This window comes from Spinacia oleracea, chromosome 1 (assembly GCF_020520425.1).
Source record: "Spinacia oleracea cultivar Varoflay chromosome 1, BTI_SOV_V1, whole genome shotgun sequence".
In the NCBI taxonomy this organism is placed as follows: domain Eukaryota; kingdom Viridiplantae; phylum Streptophyta; class Magnoliopsida; order Caryophyllales; family Amaranthaceae; genus Spinacia; species Spinacia oleracea.
In genome coordinates this window covers 16448107-16470684 of record NC_079487.1, presented here as the reverse complement: position 1 = coordinate 16470684, position 22578 = coordinate 16448107, and the positions used below count along the sequence as shown (strand labels likewise).

Genomic DNA, 22578 nt, shown 5'->3' with positions numbered 1-22578 from the left:
ACACAAAGCAAAAGAAACAATTCAAATTAAAAAACCGTCTTCAACTGCCTAGTTCGTGGGATAAAACCGTTCAAAATTCTAGAGTAATAAATACCAATTCACGACATGCAATAAAGTTCTTCACACCAAGTTTTTCAAAAAATTTCTAGATCCGAAAGCAGGAGAGAGAAGAGGGAGAAAGCGAAGTCGATTTTCGCACTGAGTTTGTTCGATTTTCAGGTAAAATTTGCTTTCTTTTTCGATTTCCTTGTAGATTTTTGTAAGTGAGATGGGTAGATCTAAGTCGGTTGTAGCGAGAGGAAAGGGGGAGTCGGGTTCCACTCGGGTTAAGTCCCTTAACCCGATATATTCTACTGTGGTGGATCCGGCGGCTTTTGTTGAACTTGCTGGTTTGCCGCCGTCGGCGGAAGTGAAGATTCCCGGCTCGGATGAGGAAGCCTTTGACTGTCCAGAGGGGTATGTGGTTATGTATGAGTATCCGTTCACAATTGGCTTCAAATTTCCTTTCACTCCTCTAGTTAGGTCCTTTATCGAGGTTTTCCATTTGAGTCCGGGTCAGTTGATGCCCCAGATATGGCGGGTTTTCACGGTGGTGCATGGAGTTACTGCGAACTGGCGTACGCCGTTTGACCTGTCTGATTTGATGTACTCTTACGACCTAGCACTGCAGAAGTGTTGTAGGTATACCTTGGTTACGAAGAAGGGGAAGACGAACTTAGGTGTTGGTTTAGGTGTGAACGACAGGGGTTGGCAGAGTCGTTTTGTCTTTGTAGGCAAAGATTCTCTGGGAGATAAAGGGCGGTTTCTGGTCGAGGGATGGACGACGGAAGGTAAATGTGTCGTTTTATCTTTGTTTCTCGTCGTTTTACTGAACGTCGCCTTACTTGGTTTTGTTTTGCAGTTGTCAAGGCGTCGTCGTTGACTGAGTTGAACGCTGATTCTGAGGATAAGTATCGGAAGTTCTTGGGTTATTCTGTCGAGGATAGGTCTTTCAGTCGCGACGGAGAGTTTTTAGACGAGCAGGAGGTGGACCGGTCAGGCGACGTCGCCGAGGAGGAGGAGATAGACGAGGGATCAGGTCAACTGACTCGTCGTCGGAAAAGGTTGGATTTGCTTGAGGAGGTAGTGGCAAACTCGTCGTCCGCCGAAGGTGAAGTAGGTGATATGGCTGACAACTCAGGTATTTGTCGTTTGTTTATTTCGGGGTTTGTATATATTTTTGTTTTTGTTTTGGATAATGTTTGACCTTTATTTTTTGTATTGGGTGTAGAGCATACTCTTTCGTCTCGGCCTGTGTCGAGGATGTCTCAGAGCGAGATTCAGGAGCGTGCAAGGAAGCGACTGAGGTCGTCCTCGACTTCTGGTGGACGAGGTATGACGGTTGTACCTCGGTTTTCTGCGATAGGTTCATCGGCCGAGACGCCTGTCGTCATAGGAGCCGAAGGCTTTCATCCGATTGCTTCGTCGTCGCCTCCACAGCCGTTCAAGGCGTCGTCTGCTGCTGTCGACGTTAGTAAAGTGTCTACTTCGTCGGCCAAGAAGCGACCTGTCGAGACGGATCCTGTCGAGGATACGGTTATCACTTTGCCCCCAAGCTTCTTGGGTGATGAAGAGGCGTCGGTTATATGGCCTTTCGCTGATCGCTTGATCTTGCCTACGACGTATCGACGATACCACGAGGTGGATCCTCTTCCTGTCGCGTCGGACGTCGCTGAGCTTAGTCTGCGGGTGAGTTTTATTTAGTTTTTTTCTTCTTTTTTGTTTGTGAAAGATGTATGTTGTGTAAATTTGTTTTGGCATTGGTTTTGCGCAGGCGTCGCAGGCTGCCTTGGCTGTACGTAGGCAGTGTTCGTTGCTGTGCGACGAGGTGACGAATGCAAGGCAGCTGACGGCGACGGCGAAGAAGGCGGCCGCGTCGTGGGAAGCGAAGTGGAAAGCTGCTGAGAAGAAGGTCGTGGATCTTGCTGCGGTGATTAAGGCCAAGGGCGATCAATTGAAAGGTAAGGATAAGCAGTTAGCCGACGTGGCTAAAGATCTGGAGAAAGTGAAGGAGGAGTTGACCTCGACAACAGAGGAGTTGGATGGATTGAGGAGCTTGTACGACGCCCTGCAGGAGGAGGCGAAGGACGTCGAGGCTCTTGCTATATGGAGGACGCGGGCGCAGATGATGTATTCCTGCCTGATTGGGGAGACTAGCCTTTGGCCGTGTCAAAAGGAGGTGGATGACTATCTGGCTAATGGCGGTACCATGGCTGACCTGTCGGTGCCCGTGGTGGATTCGGAGGAGTTGGCGAAGACGGCTGACACTGCTAGTACTGAGGCGACGGAGGTGGATGCGGCTTTGTTGGTGGTGAGTGCGCCTGTTCCGGACCAAGAGGGGGAGGTTTTAGCTGTTGGGTGCGAAGAGGGGGCCCTTGCCGTCGTTTCTCAAGACGAGACGGTGGACGTGGCGTCGGTGGAGGTGCCAGTCGTGCCCCCGGAGCAAGAGCCGGAGCAGGAAGTCGTGGTCTCTACCCAGGAAGAAGGGATGTAATAGTTTGTAGTTTTCGAATTTTCTGTTGGTTTTTGTGTTTTGTTGGTGAATTTCTTTACTCGTCGTCGATGGCGGCGACGAGGTGGTTTGGATGACTTGTGTTTTGTTTTTGTGTTTGGAATGTTTTTATTCGTCGTCGGTAGTGGCGACGCTGTGTGTGGATAATGTTTAGTGTTTGAAATTTCGGAAGTCGTGGCCTTAGGGGTCGCGCGTCGTGTGTGTTAAGTTTGTTTTTCTTTATGGTTGTCCCGTTGCGTTTTGATGTCTTAGTTTCGTGTAGCAGATGCTTTGCAAGTAATAAGTATTGAACCGACTGATGTGTAAAATCATACCTGCGTTGTTACTTCGTTGTCTCTTGCGGTCTCGCTCTGAGTCGTACGTTGTTGCTTGTGGATGTCATTCGTCGTGCGTCTTGCATTCTGCAAAAGAGAACAGGGGTCGCTAGGAGGATTGGCCGTTGGGGATGCCGACGGCCCTCCGATGCCTAAGTCAGTAATGGTTTTTAAAATAAAACGATAAAGAAAAGTAAAGACGACGATACGGCGACTGATAAAATTGGTTACGACGAGATTTCAAAAATGGTAGAGTTTAAGATGTGTTGCGTTCCAGCTTCGGGGGACCGACTTGCCATCTTTGGTAATGAGTCTGTATGCCCCCTTTCCGACGATTTTGTCGATCAAGTACGGTCCTTCCCAAGCTGGTGCTAACTTACCCGCGTTCAATTCTTTCGTGTTTTGAAATACTCTGCGCAGTACCCAATCTCCTTCTTTGAACATTTTCACTTTGACATTTTTGTTGAAGCACTTTGCCACGATTTGTTGCTGTGACGCCATCCTTATCAATGCTGCTTCCCTGAGATCTTCTGTGTTGTCGAGGTTTTCGCTGAGTTCTACGTCGTTTTGCTCTGGCGTCATGAGTCCATATCGTGCACTGGGCAGCGTCACTTCAGGGGGAAGTACTGCTTCGCACCCGTAAACGAGTGAGAAGGGAGTCTGTCCCGTCGCCGTCCTAGGCGTCGTCCTGTTGGCCCATAGGATGGATGGCAATTCTTCTGCCCATCGCCCCTTCTTGTCGTCCAACCGCTTTTTCAGCGACGCGATGATCGTTTTGTTGCTGGATTCCGCCTGTCCGTTTTCTTGGGGGTATCTGGGCGTCGACGTCTTTAGCTCGATGTTCCATGTTTTGCAGAAAGCTCTTGTCTTGTCGCTGATGAATTGTGATCCGTTGTCGCAGATGATTTCTGACGGTATTCCGAACCTGCATATTATGTTAGTCCATATGAACGAGCATACCTCTTTGTCCCTTACTTGTTGGAACGCACCTGCTTCTATCCACTTGGAAAAATAATCTGTTAGGGCTAACATGAAGACCTTTTGTCCTGGGGCGACGGGCAATTTGCCAACGATGTCCATCCCCCATTTCATGAAAGGCCACGGAGTTAGGGTTGGATGCAAGAATTCGGATGGTTTATGTGTCATACCTGCGTGTCGTTGGCACTTGTCGCACTTGGATACGTACCTCATGGCGTCCTTAAGCATTGTTGGCCAATAGTATCCATTTCTTTTGATTCTGGTTGATAAGCTTCGTCCTCCTTCGTGTCCTCCGCATTCTCCTTCGTGGTATTGTTTCAATAGCGTTTCCCACTCGATCTCTTCGGCACATCGCATCAACATTCCGTTTGCTGATCGCTTAAATAGTACGTCCTGCAAAATAACATATCGTGAAGCTTTGAAAAGTATCTTTCTGGCGTCTAGCTTGTCATCGGGTAGAGTTTCGTGCTTTAGGTAATCGAAGATGGGTTTGGTCCAACTGTCTGTGTTTAAGGTTGATAGGACGAGGCTGGCGTCTTGTGGTATGTCTTTTTCGACGGCGGGCGATAGTAGGTGCACTAGAGGTATGGTCGAGAATGGTGATTTTCTGAGTGCGGATCCTAGGTTGGCAAGGGCGTCGGCTTGCGTGTTTAGGTCTCTTGGGACTTGTTTGATGGAGAAGGGTTTGAATTTGGAAGTTAACTCTTTTGCTTTCTCGAGATACAAGGTCATTTTTAGGTCTTTAGCTTCGTAGTCGCCGTTAATCTAGTTGACGATTAGTTGTGAGTCACTGAAGATGTTGAGTTCGCTTGCCCCTAATTCCATAGCTAATGTCATTCCGGCGATTAGCGCCTCGTATTCTGCTTCGTTGTTAGTTGCCTTGAAGTCGCAGCAGATTGCCTGTGCTATCATGTCCCCTTGTGGTGACTTCAGTACGACGCCTAAACCTGCACCACGAAAGTTAGATGAGCCGTCGACGAAGAGTGTCCATATTTCTTCTATGTTGTTGATGAGTTTGACTTCGTCGTCTGCTATTCTCTCTAAGTCGGGGCTGAAGTCTGCCACAAAATCTGCTAGAGCCTGCGACTTTACAGCCGTCCTTGGTTGATACTTGATGTCGAACCTTCCTAGTGCCATTGTCCACTTCTCCATTCGACCTGTCAGTTCTGGCCTACGCATCACAGACTTGATTGGATAGTTAGTCATCACCACTATTTGGTGAGTTTCAAAATAATGCCTTAGTTTTTTGGCTGCGGTAACGAGTGCTAAGACGAGTTTTTCGAGGGAGGAATACCTGGTTTCTGCTTCCAGTAGTGACTTACTGATGTAATAAATGGGTAGTTGTTGTGCTTCGTCTTCTCGAGCTAGGACCGCGCTCACTGCCGTCGAGCTAACGGCTAAATAGAGTTGTAAGACTTCTCCTTCTTTTGGTTTGGATAGGAGGGGCGGCGACATCATGTATTTTTTGAGGTTCTGCAGGGCTGCTTCGTGGTCGTCGGACCAGTTAAACCCCTTGTTTTTGCGTAGGACGTCGTAAAATAATCGGCACTTGTCCGACGACCGTGATATAAAACGGTTCAGTGCCGCCACTCTCCCTGTCAAGCGTTGTACCTCTTTTATGTTCCGCGGGGATTGAATGTTGATGATCGCGCGCACTTGGTCGGGGCTGGCCTCGATTCCTCGTTGGGTGACGATGTAACCTAAGAATTTTCCTGCGGACACTCCGAAAGAACATTTAGTCGGGTTAAGTTTCATACCGTACTTTTTTAGTATGTCGAAGGATTGTCGTAGGTGTTCCACGTGATCGTCAGCCTTCCTCGATTTCACCAGCATGTCGTCAATGTATACCTCCATTGTGTCTCCGAGTTGGTCTTTAAACATCTTGTTGACTAATCTTTGGTACGTCGCACCTGCATTTTTAAGACCAAAAGGCATGACTTTATAACAATAAATTCCTCTATCCGTTACAAAAGATGTTTTTTCCTGGTCGTCTGGGTGCATAAGGATTTGGTTGTATCCTGAGTAGGCGTCCATGAATGTGAGTAGCTCGTGTCCGGCTGTGGCGTCGACCAGGGCGTCGATGTGCGGCAGAGGGAATGGGTCCTTGGGGCAAGCTTTGTTGATATCTGTGAAGTCGATGCAGACTCTCCATTTTCCGTTCTTTTTGCTGACGACGACGACGTTTGCTAACCAGTCTGGATATTTGACCTCTCTGATCTTCCCTGAATCTATCAGGTTTTGTACTTCTTCGTCTATGATTTTATTCCTTTCGGGTGCGAACTTACGTCGTTTCTGTTTTACCGGTCTGAAGCTGGGGTCGACGTTGAGCTTGTGGGTAATCACGTCTGGGCTAATTCCTGTCATGTCCTCGTGTGACCAAGCGAAACAGTCCGAGTTTTCTCTTAGAAACGACACTATCTGACTTTTGATGTTGTCAGGCAGTGAGGCTCCGATCCTTATGACTTGGTCTGGCTTTGTCTGGTCTAGTACTATCTCGTCGATTTGTTGGTCGTCGGGGTCGTCCGACGTCGACCCTGGCTGTAATTGCTAGATGGGTGACTTGGATGGTTTCAGTGCTGTCTCGTAACATTTCTTCGCATCCCTTTGCTGCCCTTTGATTTCCATGACCCCCCACTTGGTTGGAAATTTGATTGATTGGTGATATGTTGATGGCACTGCCTTCATTTTGTGGATCCATGGTCGTCCTAGGATGACGTTGTACGCTGATGGACAATCGACGACGTTGAACTTGGTCATCATGTTGACGCCTTCTGCGTATGTAGGCAACGATATCTCTCCTACCGTCCGTAGTGCTTCTCCACTGAACCCTACCAGGACTGTTGATCTCCTTACTATGTTTTTCTCTTCTAATCCCATTTCTTGTAGTGCTTCCAAGAACAGTACGTTGGCTGAGCTTCCGTTGTCGACCAGTATCCTTTTGATCAATGCGTTCCCTATTGGGAGCGATATTACCAACCCGTCGTGGTGCTCCCGCTGTGTATCTACAGAATCTGAATCGTCGAAAGTAATAGCCATTGCAGTCAGGGACCTGTGTAGTGCGACCTCGTCTTCGGTTTGTCCCTCTTCTACGGTCTCAGATTCTCCCCTGTTAATTTTTTTAGCTGCAGAAGAGGTTAGTTCACAAATATCTGAACCACCGGAAATAACATTTACCACTTTATTGAACGGTGGTGGGTCTGGTCGCTCGCTGCTTGTCGCTGGGCCGGGCAGGGTGGTTTGCTCTTTGGAAAATGTTTCTTTTCCCTTGTCGCTCAACAGTTCCTTTAGATGCCCCCGTTTCAGGAGGTATGCGACTTCCTTTCGGAGGGAGATGCACTCCTCGATTGTGTGTCCGTTGTCGCGGTGGAAGTCGCACCATTTGCTCATGTCCTTCATGGAGTCCGGTCTGTCGTTCTTCCGGGGCCATCTGACTGTTCCACCTACATTTTGAAGGGCGTTCACCACACCTCCAATGTCGACGTTGAAGCCGTAGTCGGAGATGTTGGGGTGTTCGACCCGCTCGTTCCTGTAAACATTGTTAGTATCATAATACTGATTGACACTTTGTACCTGGTTTTGCCGAACATACGGTTGGTGTCGCCAATTGTTGTTCCTTGGGGTGTACGATCTTCTGTCGCTGCTGCCCCCCGTCGATCGTTGAGATGCTGTTCGGATAACCTCGTCGTCTTCGATTCGCATCTGGGCGGTGGCCCTTGATCGCACCTCTTCGAAAGTTGCACAGGGGTATTTGGTTATTTCCCGGTATAGCTCCGAATTGGGGATGAGGCCTCTCTTGAACGCCTCAATAGCAGTCCTGACATCACAATTTTTTATACCAATTTTTTCACAATTAAAACGGTTAAAATAATCGCGTACCGACTCGGTTGGCCCTTGAACCAACCGATAGAGATCACTGGTTTGTTTTTCTAACTGGCGACTGCTGGCGAATTGTTGATAGAAGGCGTTGATGAGGTCGGACAGACAGGAGATGGATCTGGGAGGGACGTTCGTGAGCCATTCCAAAGCTGCTCCATCAAGGGTGCCGCCGAATGATTTGCACATAACAGGTTCCACTAGGTCGTGCGGAATCCCGATCTGCCACATGCGCTGCTTGTAGAAGTTGACGTGCCTATAGGGGTCGGATGTCCCGTCGTACAGGGTGGTCCAGGTTGGGAGCCGGAGTGTGTGCGGAACTGTCACTCTAGCGATCGCTTCGCAGAACGGCGACGCGGCATATCCGTCGGTCGGCTCGGTCTCCACTGGTGTAGGTGCCCCGGGGAACCTGGTCATCAACTTCATCAGGCGGGAATAGTGCTTTGTCATGCGTGCATCCATCTTGTTCAGGCGTTGGGTCACCGGATCGGGAGCTTCTTTGTCTTCTTCCTCACGGGTTTCCTCCTCATCGTCGGTCACGTCTTCAAAGTCATCGGGCATCTCGAACGTTAGCTTTTTTGGCTTCCCACCTTTGTAGCGGGACTGGTGCTTGTTGCTCTTTACAGATTCGAGCTCTTTCTGGAGGGTTTCATTGGATGCCCTCTCTTGGGCTAGTTCGGCTTGGGCTTTCTCGTAAGCCGCCTTCATCTCTGCGATCGTCATCTCTCCAGTAGTCATGGTGAGAGGGGTGCTTTTGTGTAAAACCTAGTTAATGTCCCCACAGACGGCGCCAAACTGTTTATGCCAAAATTCGTATGGGGGCGACTTTCGGCTAGGGTCGACACTAACTAAGCAAAGAATCAACGACACAAATAAAGAGGCACGACACAGAGGAGTGTTGACGCGGAAAACCCAGGAACAAGGTAAAAAACCGCGGATAGCTATGAGGCTATCAATCCACTAAGTATTCTATATGATTGTTTATGCTTTTCTTTCTGAGAATCGATAACTAAAATCCCAAGTACAATAATGAATAATGAAATAGTTTATGACTTAAGAGTTTCGGTGCTTGAGTGAACGTGGCTCGCTTATCATTATCTTCGTCCTTTTATAGGGTATTCTCAACGGTCTAATCGGTTGAGAAAATCCCACAAAGATAGGAGTATCTTCATCACACGTCTCTTCAGCCTTCAACTGCTTCCGCGCTTCTCGCGTGAGTCTTAGACTCGTTCTTGCTAGCTTGACGGCGCTGCCTATCATGGGCTTTAGGTCAACTTATCTTCATCAGCCCGTTTCTCGAGGACGCGTCTCAGTTGCTTGTACTTTGTCGCCTGTCCTTCGTCGGCTATACCTCGTTGTATGATGCTACGTCGGACGTATCTCCCTGGAGCTGTGTTTACCTGCGACACGATATGACCTGGCTGACACGACATGACCAAACGTTAGAACGGTTACGTCGTTAGTCCATAAAGTGGGATAACAATCCTTCCTTTTGCTTATTTTACCTTTTAATTACCTCCACTTACCATTACCAAACAATTTTAAAACTGCAATTTTTTTATTGGAAAATTTGCCAATTACTACCTAGGTAGTTTGTGAATTTGTGAATTACTATCTAACTCTTTAAAAGTTGTAAATTACTACCTAGGTTTCTAACGTTTGTTGTCAATTATTACCTAGATGTCAATTAATCCACCTTCACACTAATTAGGCTACTAATTACATCATTAATGAATAAAAAATAAAATAACCCAAAAGTTATCCCAAAAAAAAACCCAGATTATTTTTAGTTCATCATCTTCCTTGACGGATGTTCTCCTTGCTTAGCTCCTTCTTCTGATCCAGTAACCTTACCTCTCATTAATGAATTTTTAGCTCCTTCCATGGTACAGGCTTATGAATTTTTAGCTTCTTCCATGGTACGGGCTTATAAATTTTAAGCTCCTTCCATGGTACAAGTTTAAAATGTATAAGTCAATACCATGGTCGAAACTAAAACTCATAAGTCTGTACCATGGTACAAGCTTAAAATTCATAAGCCTGTACCATGGTACAAGCTAAAAATGCATAAGTTTCTAAAAAAAAAATTCGGACAAAAAAAAAGAAACTATTGTGAAGACTCGGCCATTTTGTCGCCTACGACATGATGGTGGTGGCCGGAGGTAGTGGTCGTCGATGGTGGCCGGAGGTGGTAGGGTGGTGTGAGAGAATTGGAAAGTAAGATTAGGTAAGGGTACTAATGGAAAATAAGGAAAAATAGTGAGACGGTTTTGAGTAATATGGGGCGGCTTTTAGCGCTCCACAAAATATATTCCCTTTCTAATTTTTTAGCGCATTTCCTACATAACTTCTTCAGACCATGTAAAATTGAACATATCTTGTTGGATTTTTATAGGAAAAGTGGGCAAAAAACTTCTATATTTCTTCCGTTTGTTATTGAAGGACAGTATGCTGGGCTACTGGCTGAGTGATAAAAAACCCCTAATTAATTGATGCTAACTGCCTAACCAATCTCTTAAACAAGAGAAATTTTGACAGAGCGTAATCACAATCAAGTGAAATTCAAGAGTACGCTAATTCTTGTAATCGACCCTTGGAAGGCTGGAAACAAAAGATAATATTATGAACAAAAGAGGAGAAATAAATGTATGAACTGCAAATGGTATTATTTACTTGTATCTTTCAACAATAGAAAAACAAACATGTACCAGTAATTGGCTAAACCTAAGCCCTACATAATCGACCACAGAATCAACCATTCTAAAGAAATCTCACAAAAACGTCCACCTATATCCATCAAAATTAATCGGCTAAGCCTAAAAACAATATCCATCAACAAATATTACATGAAAATATTTTTATTTCCAAAATTGTCAATTGGATCTCGAATTAATGTCCATCAACACCATTTCTACAAATAATACTTCAATGGATAAACTGTTACTGCAAGCCTCTTGAACAAAGTTCTTTGGTTGGAACAGAAACATATCGTCCTGATTTCCTAAAGCGTATTAGTGTAACAGGAAAAATTTAGATTTAGCACTTATCACTTTTTCTCTTGCTATATTCCACACTTTCTTCAAATCTTGTAAACCTTCATGTCTTGGGTCTGCAGTCTTCAATTTATCGTAATCACTTTTCGACTCTGATATCATGATAGAAATTTAAGGACGCATGCGGAAGTTTTGATGGACCTGAATAATATAACAAAATCACATTTTTATCATTGATTACATTGATAAGAATTGAACAACTATATTTGCGATTGTACATATCTCTCGCTTACTCCCTCCGTCCCTTAATACTCGCATCAATTTGTCCGACACAAAGTTTTAGTCAATTTAATCGACTTATTAATTTATTAGATGGTAGTTGATAGTGGAATATGTTTTTTAATATAGTTAGTGGAAAAAGTGTCAAAAACAGGGGTGGGGGTGGGTTAATTTTTGATGCTGGTTAAGAAAATAAGAATATATGTGGGTCATGGTTAAGTGAGAAAAATGATATAATATTAGTAAAAGTATGCCATTTATAGAAACGAAGCGAGTATTAAACGACGACTTTATAAGAAAAGTGGGGCGAGTATTAATGGATGGAGGGAATATCGCTTTGGTAAAACCTTGTTTCTATCCCTCATATATTCTGGGAGCTTTCTTGATTAGCCCACCTCTCAGCTCATGCATATACAACATATTTATAGTTGTTGTATCTTACTTTCTAGATTTCTCTACACTTGTTTAATATTACATATTTCCACATCACATGTCTAACATATTTCTAGATATATCATCACTTGATTTTTCATTACATATCTAGATTTTTCTAGTGTAACCTCTAATACTATCGAATTAAAAACCTCAAAAACTTCTCCTTTATCCAACACTAGAAACAGAAAATTCAAATAAATAACAACATATTAAGATCCAGTTCAATTCAATAGAAGGAGATTAAATAAGAAAACCATGTGAAATATGTTGCATATTTTGGTAATAGATCTAACTAACAACTACATTGTCAGTTAGCATTTGCCTTTGTGAAAACAAGAGGCAGGGGTATTATAAAAAACAATAGGGTTACAATGTTACATACTTACAGGTACAACATAGAACAATAAAGTTGAACAATTTGCCACACTAGGTTCAAGTTCTTCCAATGAAAAAAAAAAGCGGATTATTATTAGAAGTTTTTGAAGGGGTGCACCAAGAAATTGTTGCATTTTGTAAAGAAAAACCACGGAATTTTATTTATTTATTTATTTTAAAAAAAAAATTGTAGGAAGCACTAATAATGAATGTTGACCCTTCCTTTTGCTTATTCTTTTAGTTACCTCCATTTATCATTACAAAACAACTTTAAAACTCCATTTCTTTTACTTGATTGTGACCGTGAAAAGTTAAAGACTAAAAGCAAAGCAAAATCAATACCTAGTATTTAAAAATCAAAGCCACTCATAACATGGTGACATTTGACATCTCCTTCCTTTATTCCTCTTTTTATTTTTAAAATCCATTTATCTTGAACACGTCAGTGTCAACACACAGGCCCAACCTGTAATACCTCGTATTTTTATAATATTTATAAGTATATTTTATTATATTTATAAAGCATTTTACGATTTATTATCATTTAAATAATATTTAAATGTATTTTATTTAATGTATTTTAATTAATTAGAATATTTATTATTTTAATTAATTACGAAACGAATTTAATTCTTGAGTCGGGAAATTAAATGAGTTGCAAACGATTTTTAAAGGCTTCGGGTTTTAAATGAAAAGTCCAATTCGTTTTATTAAACGAGCCCAATCAAAAGAATTTAATTCAAGTCCTAAGCTAGCCCAATCATTTAATCCCCTAAGCCCAATTCTAATTTCCTAAGCCTAGCCCATTAACAATAAGGAGCCTATAAATAGGACTCCTCATCATTAAATGACCCCCTATTTTGTCATAAACCCTTTTCTCTCTTTCTTGCCCAACACTCCTCTTTCTCTCTCCTCCTTGCTCGTCCGGCCCTCGTCCCGCACACGAGTTCCCGCTGCTGCTCGTGCCCCTTGCACGGCACATCGCCCCTTCCCCCTTGTGCGCATGTGTACGTTGTTGTTATGTGGTGCTGCCTTCCCTCGCCCAGCCGCACGCCCACACTCCCTCTCGTCTCTCTTCTCTTGCCCGTAGCCCGCAGCGAGCACTCGTGCCCTGCGCTGCTGCCGTCCCTTGTTGCTGCTCGCGTGCTCGCGCACACCTTGCTCGTCCCCTTGCTCGTGTGCTCAGCGCACACCCTTGCTCGCCCCTCTCTCTCGCACGCTGCGCCAGCCCGCGCGCTGCTGCTGCCTCGTCCCCTCGATCCCGCGCGCGCACCCGCACCGAGTTGTACGTGTGTGTGTTGTTCGTGTTCGTAATTCGATTTCTTTTTCGCCCAATCACTCTAATTCGTGGTTGTTCCGTGCTATAGGCCGGATTGGTATAATTCTCTTCTTCCTTACCTATTCTATTTAAATTCCGTATTTTAAATTATTATATTAATATTGTTTTTAGTAATTAAAATGCTGGAACCGGTTATGAATACCGTGGTTTGAGGATTTGCGTGTTGTAATTCATTAGGTTTGTTTTAATTACTAAAGGATGAATTTTCAGATCTGTTTAGTGAATAAAGCATTGATTTTTACGATAATAAACTAGTTTTATTGGGATTTTCAAGTTAGAGTTTTAACCTAGACCTAATGAGTCAATTGATTAGTATAATTAGGTGATGATTTTAATTCTGATAATCAATTATATTTTCAGATTTGAATAAAGGCTTAAAGTGTTGATTTTTATTGATTTTAAACGCGGAAAAAGTATGTTTTTGTACTAGGGATTGATTTTGCAAATTGAGACGATTATATTATTGAAAAACCATTGAATTCTAAAGTTTAAAGGAGGTTTTAAATTTTATAAAGTTGCTGGAAATTTAATGAACATGGAAATAATTTAAGTTTCATTATTTTGATGATAGGAGGTGATTTCTAGTTGAGTGCTCGTTATTGCAAAGTGGCCCCTACGCTTAGGTATTCAAGGTACGTACAAGTCTAGGGCGACCACACCTTTTGTCAATGACATTACATGATTGTTGATGATGTGAATTATATTATGTGGAATCATGTTTATTTTGGTGAACGAGCATGTGATTTGTGATGTTTGGATTTATTGGATTAATTGTTGAACAAGCATGTTGAAATTATTATGAGTATGGATTTCATTGTCAATCATGTTGTTCAATATTTATGCATGTATGGTTTGTTTCACATGCAAGGGATGGATTATTTATTTGTATGCTTTTGTACGGGATGTCTAGCATACTTTGAGCCAATCATTCGTACCTCGTTGTACTACTTATTTTACCACATGTGAAGGGTTAGCTCACGTAAGCCCCCGCACATGTAGGGTTCAGTTGGGAATATTGTGTATGAAATGAATTAGGATTTGTCGTGCAAGGGCACAACCCTCATGTTAATGTGCATGATGTGGAGTCTCACTTTGGTGATGAGGAACATGGTAGTAATTTCACAAGTGTCTTGCCTTGTTGATCACAAGTCCTAAAGCATTTAAAATAAGATTGTTTTGGTTGTTGTTTATTAATTGAATGAATGTACGTTGTTGAGTCTTGAGTTCACCTCTAATAAAATATTAATAAACGTAAAGTGCAACCAGAACAAGCTTCAAAACTCTTGGAACGTATATACCTTGAGTATGAACAATGGGGGGAGTCTTGTCGGAAAGCTCGTACTCCTACTAATGATACAAGACGTTGTTTCTGTTAGGTTATGATACATATGATATTACATAAATCATGCGGAAACAACCATTAACCCAGGAATACATATTATTTACACATAATCATATAGCATAATTTAGATGCATACTCTTTGTTGCGTGCCCTCCCTAGCTACGCCCGAACCGAACAAGAACAAGTCTTTAGGACTCCAAGTGTCGTCCCTCCGTAGATAGTCCACAGCACGTCCGGATCCGCCTTAAGATTGACCAACTAGAATCGCCCTTAAGGTACTAGAATTTTCGGCACTTTTGAGCAAGATGTGTGGCTGAATTTTTCTCTCAAAAACTCACTTTGAATACTTTGAAACTCGTTATAAATTGTGAACCCAGGCCACATATTTATAGGGTTATGGAAAGGGAATTGGAATCCTATTCAGATACAAATTAATTAAACCTAGAATCCTACAAGAACTCTAATTTAATTAATTTATCAAATAGAATTAGGAATTTAATCATTAACCGAACTCTGCACGTTTTAGGAAACGTGCACGAACACAAACACTTACGCACACACACACGGCAGCCTCGATGGGCCGCCCATGCGTGCGTGCGAGCAGCAGCCCACGCAGCGAGGCCTGCGCGAGCCAAAAGCCCACGCAAGCACCCGCGCGCGCTGCGCGCGCTGTGCGCGCTGCCACGGCCTGCTAGGCCTGGCCTTGCGCTGGGCCTGGCGTGGCTGTTTGTGTGGCGCGCTTGGCTTGCTGGGCGATGGCCTGGCTTCGTGCTGGGCCCTCGTCCGGCAGGCCTCGTCCGATGCTTATTCGTACGATACGCTTCCGATTAAATTTCCGATTCCGGAATTCATTTCCGATACGAACAATATTTTGTTAGGTTATGATACATATGACATTTACATAAATCATGCGGAAACAACCATTAACCCAGGAAACATATTATTTACACATAATCATATAGCATAATTAGATGCATACTCTTTGTTGCGTGCCTTCCCTAGCTGCGCCCGAACCGAACAAGAACAAGTCTTTTAGGACTCCAAGTGTCGTCCCTCCGTAGATAGTCCACAGCACGTCCGGATCCACCTTAAGATTGACCAACTAGAATCGCCCTTAAGGTACTAGAAAATTCGGCACTTTTATGAGCAAGATGTGTTTTAATTTTCTCTCAAAAAACTCACTTTTGAATACTTTGAAACTTGTGTATAAATTATGACCCCTAGGCCTTTATTTATAGAGTTATGGAAAAGGAATCGTAATCCTAGTAGGATGCGAATTAATTGGAATTAGAATTCTACATGAATTCTACTTAATCAATTTATCCAATAGGAATAGACATTTAATCATACACTGACTCTTGCAGATTCAGGAATCTCGCATGAGCTCAAACTCACACACACACGGCAGCCACAAGGGCTGCCCACGCATGCGAGCAGCAGCCCACGCAGCGCGGCCCACGCATGCGCGGCCTTGTGCGCGCTGGGCTGTGGCGTGCGTGCTTGCTGGGCGACGGCCTGGCTTCGTGCTGGGCCTTCGTCCGGCAGGCCTCGTCCGATGCTAATTCGTACGATACGCTTCCGATTAAATTTCCATTTCCGGAATCTATTTCCGATACGAACAATATTTAATATTTCCGATTCCGGAATTAATTTCCGTTTCGAACAAATATTTAATATTTCCGTTTCCGGAATTATTTTCCGATTCCGGTAATATTTCCGATTCTGACAATATTTCCGTTTCCGGCAATATTTCCGATTCTGGTAATATTTCCATTTCCAACAATATTTTCCGATACGTACCATGTTTCCGTTTCCGGCAACATCTACGACTTGGATAATATTCATATTTCCGATACGATCCATATTTCCGTTTCCGGCAATATCATCGTTTCCGGAGTATTCATTTCTTGCCTGTGACGATCTTAGCTCCCACTGAAACCAAGATCCGTCGGTTCCGAATATTCATAGATGGAGTATTTAATGCCATTAAATACTTGATCCGTTTACGTACTATTTGTGTGACCCTACGGGTTCAGTCAAGAGTAAGCTGTGGATTAATATCATTAATTCCACTTGAACTGAAGCGGCCTCTAGCTAGGCATTCAGCTCACTTGATCTCACTGAATTATTAACTTGTTAATTAATACTGAACCGCATTTATTAGACTTAACATAGAATGCATACTTGGACCAAGGGCATTATTTCCTTCAGTCTCCCACTTGTCCTTAGGGACAAGTGTGCATTTCCTAATTCCTTTGTCGCTCGATGCTTGCTCTTGAACATAAGGTAAGAGTTGTCATCCTTATTATGTCCAGAGGTGTTCCTCGGTTTCAGAGTTCAACTGATCAAATAAACAGATAATCATAGCCTATGATTCATCCGAGCACGGCCATGCATTTCACAGTTTCTAGCTCTCCGAGTGGCCTTGTACAACTTTTAAGCATCTCATCCCGATTTATGGGAGGACAATCCCAATCTTGCGATCTTGAGATTAGACTTCGTTTGATAGGTGATTACCTGAGCGTTGCCTTTATAGCCTCCTTTTACGGTGCGACGGTTGGTCAACGTCAAAGCAACCAGTTCTCAAACAAGTAATCTCAAATCACTCAGGTATTGAGGATTTAGTGTCTAATAATTTAATGAAATTTACTTATGACAGACTTTCATCTCTTACAGTAAAGTTTCATAGGTCTTGTCCGATACTAGTCTTCCCAAAGTAAGTATCTATGCAAATGATTATGACATTGCCATGTCCACATAGTTCAAGAAACAGAACTACTAGTCATCTTGCATTCTAATCGTCTAACGTTTTCTATGCGTCCAATTTTATAGAAAACTCCGACTAGGGACCATTTTCAACCTTTGACATTCAAGTTCACTTGACAGACATTTCTTAGTCACAGGACTGGTCCTGACAGTCTATCTTGAATATATCGTCAAGTTGAAGGGACTCATCATTTAATAAACCACAAATTAAATGGAAAAATGAATTTCTTTCATTTATTGTGAATGATTAACCAATAATGTTTTACAAAGATTTAAAATCTAAAACTTTAAAACATTAAACAGAGACATCAAAGCCATTCTCCAATATGCTTGATTCCCATAGCTGCAGTGTGCGAGTTGTGCTTCGCTTGCGGCAGAGGTTTAGTTAATGGATCTGATATGTTGTCATCAGTTCCAATTTTGCTTATCTCGACTTCTTTTCTTTCAACGAACTCTCGTAGAAGGTGAAATCTACGAAGTACATGCTTGACTCTCTGGTGGTGTCTAGGCTCTTTTGCCTGTTCAATAGCTCCGTTATTATCACAATACAGGGCTATTGGTCCTTTAATGGAGGGGACTACACCAAGTTCTCCTATGAACTTCCTTAGCCATATAGCTTCCTTTGCTGCTTCATGTGCAGCAATGTACTCCGCTTCAGTTGTAGAATCCGCAATGGTGCTTTGCTTAGCACTTTTCCAGCTTACTGCTCCTCCGTTGAGGCAGAAGACAAACCCAGACTGTGATCTGAAATCATCTTTGTCGGTTTGGAAACTTGCGTCCGTATAGCCTTTAACAATTAATTCATCATCTCCACCATAGACCAGGAAGTCATCTTTGTGCCTTTTTAGGTACTTCAGAATGTTCTTGGCAGCAGTCCAATGCGCCTCTCCTGGGTCTGACTGGTATCTGCTCGTAGCACTGAGTGCGTACGCAACATCCGGGCGTGTACATATCATAGCATACATTATTGAACCAATCAATGATGCATATGGAATCCCATTCATTCGTCTACGCTCATCAAGTGTTTTTTGGGCACTGAGTCTTGCTTAGAGTCATTCCATGAGACATGGGTAGGTAGTCTCGCTTGGAGTCCGCCATCTTGAACCTATCAAGCACCTTATTGATATAAGTGCTTTGACTAAGTCCAATCATCTTTTTAGATCTATCTCTGTAAATCTTGATGCCCAATATGTACTGTGCTTCCCCTAGATCCTTCATCGAAAAACATTTCCCAAGCCAAATCTTGACAGAGTTCAACATAGGAATGTCATTTCCGATAAGCAATATGTCGTCGACATATAATACTAGGAAAGCAATTTTGCTCCCACTGACCTTCTTGTATACACAAGATTCGTCCGCGTTCTTGATGAAACCAAAGTCACTGACTGCTTCATCAAAACGTATATTCCAGCTCCTGGATGCCTGCTTCAATCCGTAGATTGACTTCTTTAGCTTGCATACCTTTTTAGCATTCTTTGGATCCTCAAAACCTTCAGGCTGTGTCATAAACACAGTTTCTGTTAAAACGCCGTTTAAAAAAGCAGTTTTGACATCCATCTGCCATATTTCGTAATCGTAATATGCAGCGATTGCTAACATTATTCGAATAGACTTTAGCATTGCAACTGGTGAAAAGGTTTCATCGTAATCCACACCGTGGACTTGCCTGTAACCTTTCGCAACCAATCTAGCTTTGAAAACTTCAAGTTTCCCATCCTTGTCCTTTTTCAGTTTGAAAACCCATTTGCTTCCAATGGCTTGGTAGCCATCTGGCAAATCGACCAAATCCCATACTTGGTTTTCAGACATGGAGTCTAATTCAGATTGCATGGCTTCTTGCCATTGCTTGGAGCTAGGGCTCGTCATAGCTTGCTTGTAAGTCGCAGGTTCATCACTTTCAAGTAATAGAACGTCATAGCTCTCGTTCGTCAAAATACCTAAGTACCTTTCCGGTTGAGATCTATATCTTTGCGATCTACGCGGGGTAACATTTCTAGATTGACCATGATTCTCACCAGATTCTTCTAAAGATCTCTGAGTTTCATCCTGAATGTTATCTTGAGCATTCTCTAGAGTTTGTTGTTCGACTCGAATTTCTTCGAGGTCTACTTTTCTCCCACTTGTCATTTTGGAAATGTGATCTTTCTCCAAAAAGACACCATCTCGAGCAACAAACACTTTGTTCTCAGATGTATTGTAGAAGTAATACCCCTTTGTTTCCTTTGGATAGCCCACAAGGATACATTTGTCAGATTTTGGATGAAGTTTGTCTGAAATTAATCGTTTGACGTATACTTCACATCCCCAAATCTTAAGAAAAGACACATTTGGAGGCTTTCCAAACCATAATTCGTATGGAGTCTTTTCGACAGCTTTAGACGGAGCTCTATTTATAGTGAGTGCAGCTGTATTTAGTGCATGTCCCCAAAATTCTAATGGAAGTTCGGCCTGACCCATCATTGACCTGACCATGTCTAGCAAGGTTCTGTTCCTCCGTTCTGACACACCGTTCCATTGTGGTGTTCCAGGAGGAGTCAATTCTGATAGAATTCCACATTCTTTCAGATGGTCATCAAATTCATAGCTCAGATATTCACCGCCTCTATCAGACCGTAGTGCCTTAATCTTCTTGCCTAATTGATTCTCTACTTCACTCTGAAATTCCTTGAATTTGTCAAAGGATTCAGACTTATGCTTCATTAGGTAGACATAACCATACCTACTGAAGTCATCAGTGAAAGTGATAAAGTAGCTGAAACCACCTCTAGCATTTGTACTCATTGGTCCACATACATCTGTATGGATTAAACCCAATAGTTCATTTGCTCTTTCTCCAACTTTAGAGAAAGGTTGCTTTGTCATTTTGCCAAGTAAACATGATTCGCATTTACCATAATCCTCTAAGTCAAATGGTTCTAGAATTCCTTCCCTTTGAAGTCTTTCTAAGCGTTTCAAGTTTATATGGCCTAATCGACAATGCCACAGATAGGTGAGATCTGAATCATCCTTTTTGGCCTTTTTGGTATTTATGTTATATACTTGTTTGTCGTGATCTAATAAATAAAGTCCATTGACTAATCTAGCAGATCCATAAAACATCTCTTTAAAATAAAACGAACAACTATTGTCTTTTATTATAAAGGAAAATCCCTTAGCATCTAAGCAAGAAACTGAAATGATGTTTTTAGTAAGACTTGGAACATGGAAACATTCTTCCAGTTCCAAAACTAGCCCGGAGGGCAACGACAAATAGTAAGTTCCTACAGCTAATGCAGCAATCCGTGCTCCATTTCCCACTCGTAGGTCGACTTCACCCTTGCTTAACTTTCTACTTCTTCTTAGTCCCTGTGGATTGGAACATAAGTGTGAGCCACAACCTGTATCTAATACCCAAGAAGTTGAATTAGCAAGTATACAGTCTATAACGAAAATACCTGAAGATGGAACGACTGTTCCGTTCTTCTGATCTTCCTTTAGTTTCAAGCAATCTCTCTTCCAATGCCCTTTCTTCTTGCAGTAGAAGCATTCGGATTCAGAAGTGGGTTGACTGACCTTTCTCTTTGCAGATTTGGCGCCAGTTTGCTTAGTTGGGCTGGCCTTGTTGCCACCTTTCTTAGCATTCCTCTTCTTTCCAGATTTCTTGAACTTGCCCCCACGCACCATAAGCACATCCTGCTTATCACTTTTGAGCGTCTTTTCAGCGGTTTTCAGCATACCGTGAAGCTCAGTGAGCGTTTTGTCCAGACTATTCATACTGTAGTTCAGTTTGAACTGATCATACCCGCTATGAAGAGAATGGAGGATGGTGTCTATAGCCATTTCCTGAGAAAATTGCTGATCCAGCCGACTCATATTCTCAATGAGTCCAATCATTTTGAGAACATGTGGACTTACGGGCTCGCCTTTCTTAAGCTTGGTCTCAAGAATTTGCCTATGAGTCTCGAATCTTTCGACTCGAGCCAGATCTTGGAACATGTTCTTCAACTCACTGATGATTGTGAAAGCATCTGAGTTGATGAACGTTTTCTGCAGATCCGCACTCATGGTGGCGAGCATTAGACATTTCACATCCTTGTTGGCATCAATCCAACGATTGAGGGCTGCCTGAGTGATCCCGTCGCCTGGAGCTTCGGGCATCGCCTCATCTAGGACATACTCCTTTTCTTCCTGCATAAGAACTATTTGCAAGTTCCTTTGCCAGTCAAGGAAGTTTTTCCCGTTCAACTTCTCCTTTTCGAGAATTGATCGAATGTTGAATGAATTGTTGTTTGCCATATTAAAAACTACAATTGAAAAGAATAAACAAATAAATAACCATTCACAGTTTCTCTTAATAAACTTAAATTCTAGCATACATGCATAATTCAATGTTTATTAAGCATTTTATTCAAGTTATGTGTTCCGGCAGGTGTGAATAAAATGATTCCAAGATCCTAAAATCATTGAAGAACTAAGCACAGTTTGTCGACTTAATCCTAGAACATCTTAGGTAAGCAAAAGCCTTTTGCTAATAGTCTAGAAACTATTCTTGGTTGATAGGTACGTCTAAGAACTTATTAGGTAAACCTATCGAATTTGCCACGACATAAAAGGACTCCTTACTTATATCGTTGAGTTTCACCAAAACTAACATGTACTCACAATTATTTGTGTACCTTGCCCCTTTAGGACCAATAAGTAACACCTCGCTGAGCGAAAACTATTACTAGATTGATGTAAAGGATATCCAAGCAAGTGTATATTTTGGCATGGCACCTTTTAACTCAATTTTTAAGTTTGGAACTTAAGGCTCTTACTATGTTGGTTAGATTTTAAGTGAACTAAAATCCTTAATCATGCAACATAATCAAGCTTTTGATCTCATGCATTTTAAGACATATTTAAAGCAATAAATAACTTAAAACATGCATAAGATATTTGTGATCTAGTATGGCCCGACTTCATCTTGAAGCTTTGACTTCAAAGTCCGTCTTGAAAATCTCCGTGGGAGGCACCATTTTCTTCAAATAGGATAAGTTATAACTAATTACAACTATTTGATGGTACGCAGACCATATTTGAATTGAAAAACAACTTTGGTTCTTTAGACCAATTACATTCAAATTAATGGTACGCAGACCATATTTTCTATCCTATTTGGGCCATACTAGTCACTTCATAACCTGCAAAACAGTACATATACAATATATACCATTCACCCATTCATTATCATGAATGGCCCACATAGCTGGTTAGTTAAACACATTATGCATCACGTAAACATTTGCAGCAATTAATCAAGGGCACCAATAATCTACCAATTATTCAGTCCTTATTAATTCTAATCGAGTTGT

General features: G+C 42.5%; 2 protein-coding genes across 2 annotated transcripts; one reads left to right on the top strand and one right to left on the bottom strand.

Annotated features, from left to right (window-relative positions):
- Nucleotides 1-8: 8 nt before the first annotated feature.
- On the top strand, nt 9-2572 carry LOC130465751 (uncharacterized). The gene is made up of 3 exons (XM_056834601.1): nt 9-1180; nt 1271-1680; nt 2219-2572. The coding sequence occupies exons 1-3, from the start codon at nt 835-837 to the stop codon at nt 2531-2533; spliced, it is 1071 nt and encodes a 356-aa protein (XP_056690579.1). The 5' UTR covers nt 9-834; the 3' UTR covers nt 2534-2572.
- Nucleotides 2573-6390: 3818 nt separating this feature from the next.
- Nucleotides 6391-8454, bottom strand: LOC130462936 (uncharacterized). The gene is made up of 2 exons (XM_056831930.1): nt 7745-8454; nt 6391-7657 (listed from the first exon to the last, which is right to left on the bottom strand). Exons 1-2 carry the CDS (start codon nt 8452-8454, stop codon nt 6391-6393), a joined length of 1977 nt encoding a protein of 658 aa, XP_056687908.1.
- Between the last annotated feature and the right edge of the window lie 14124 nt (nt 8455-22578).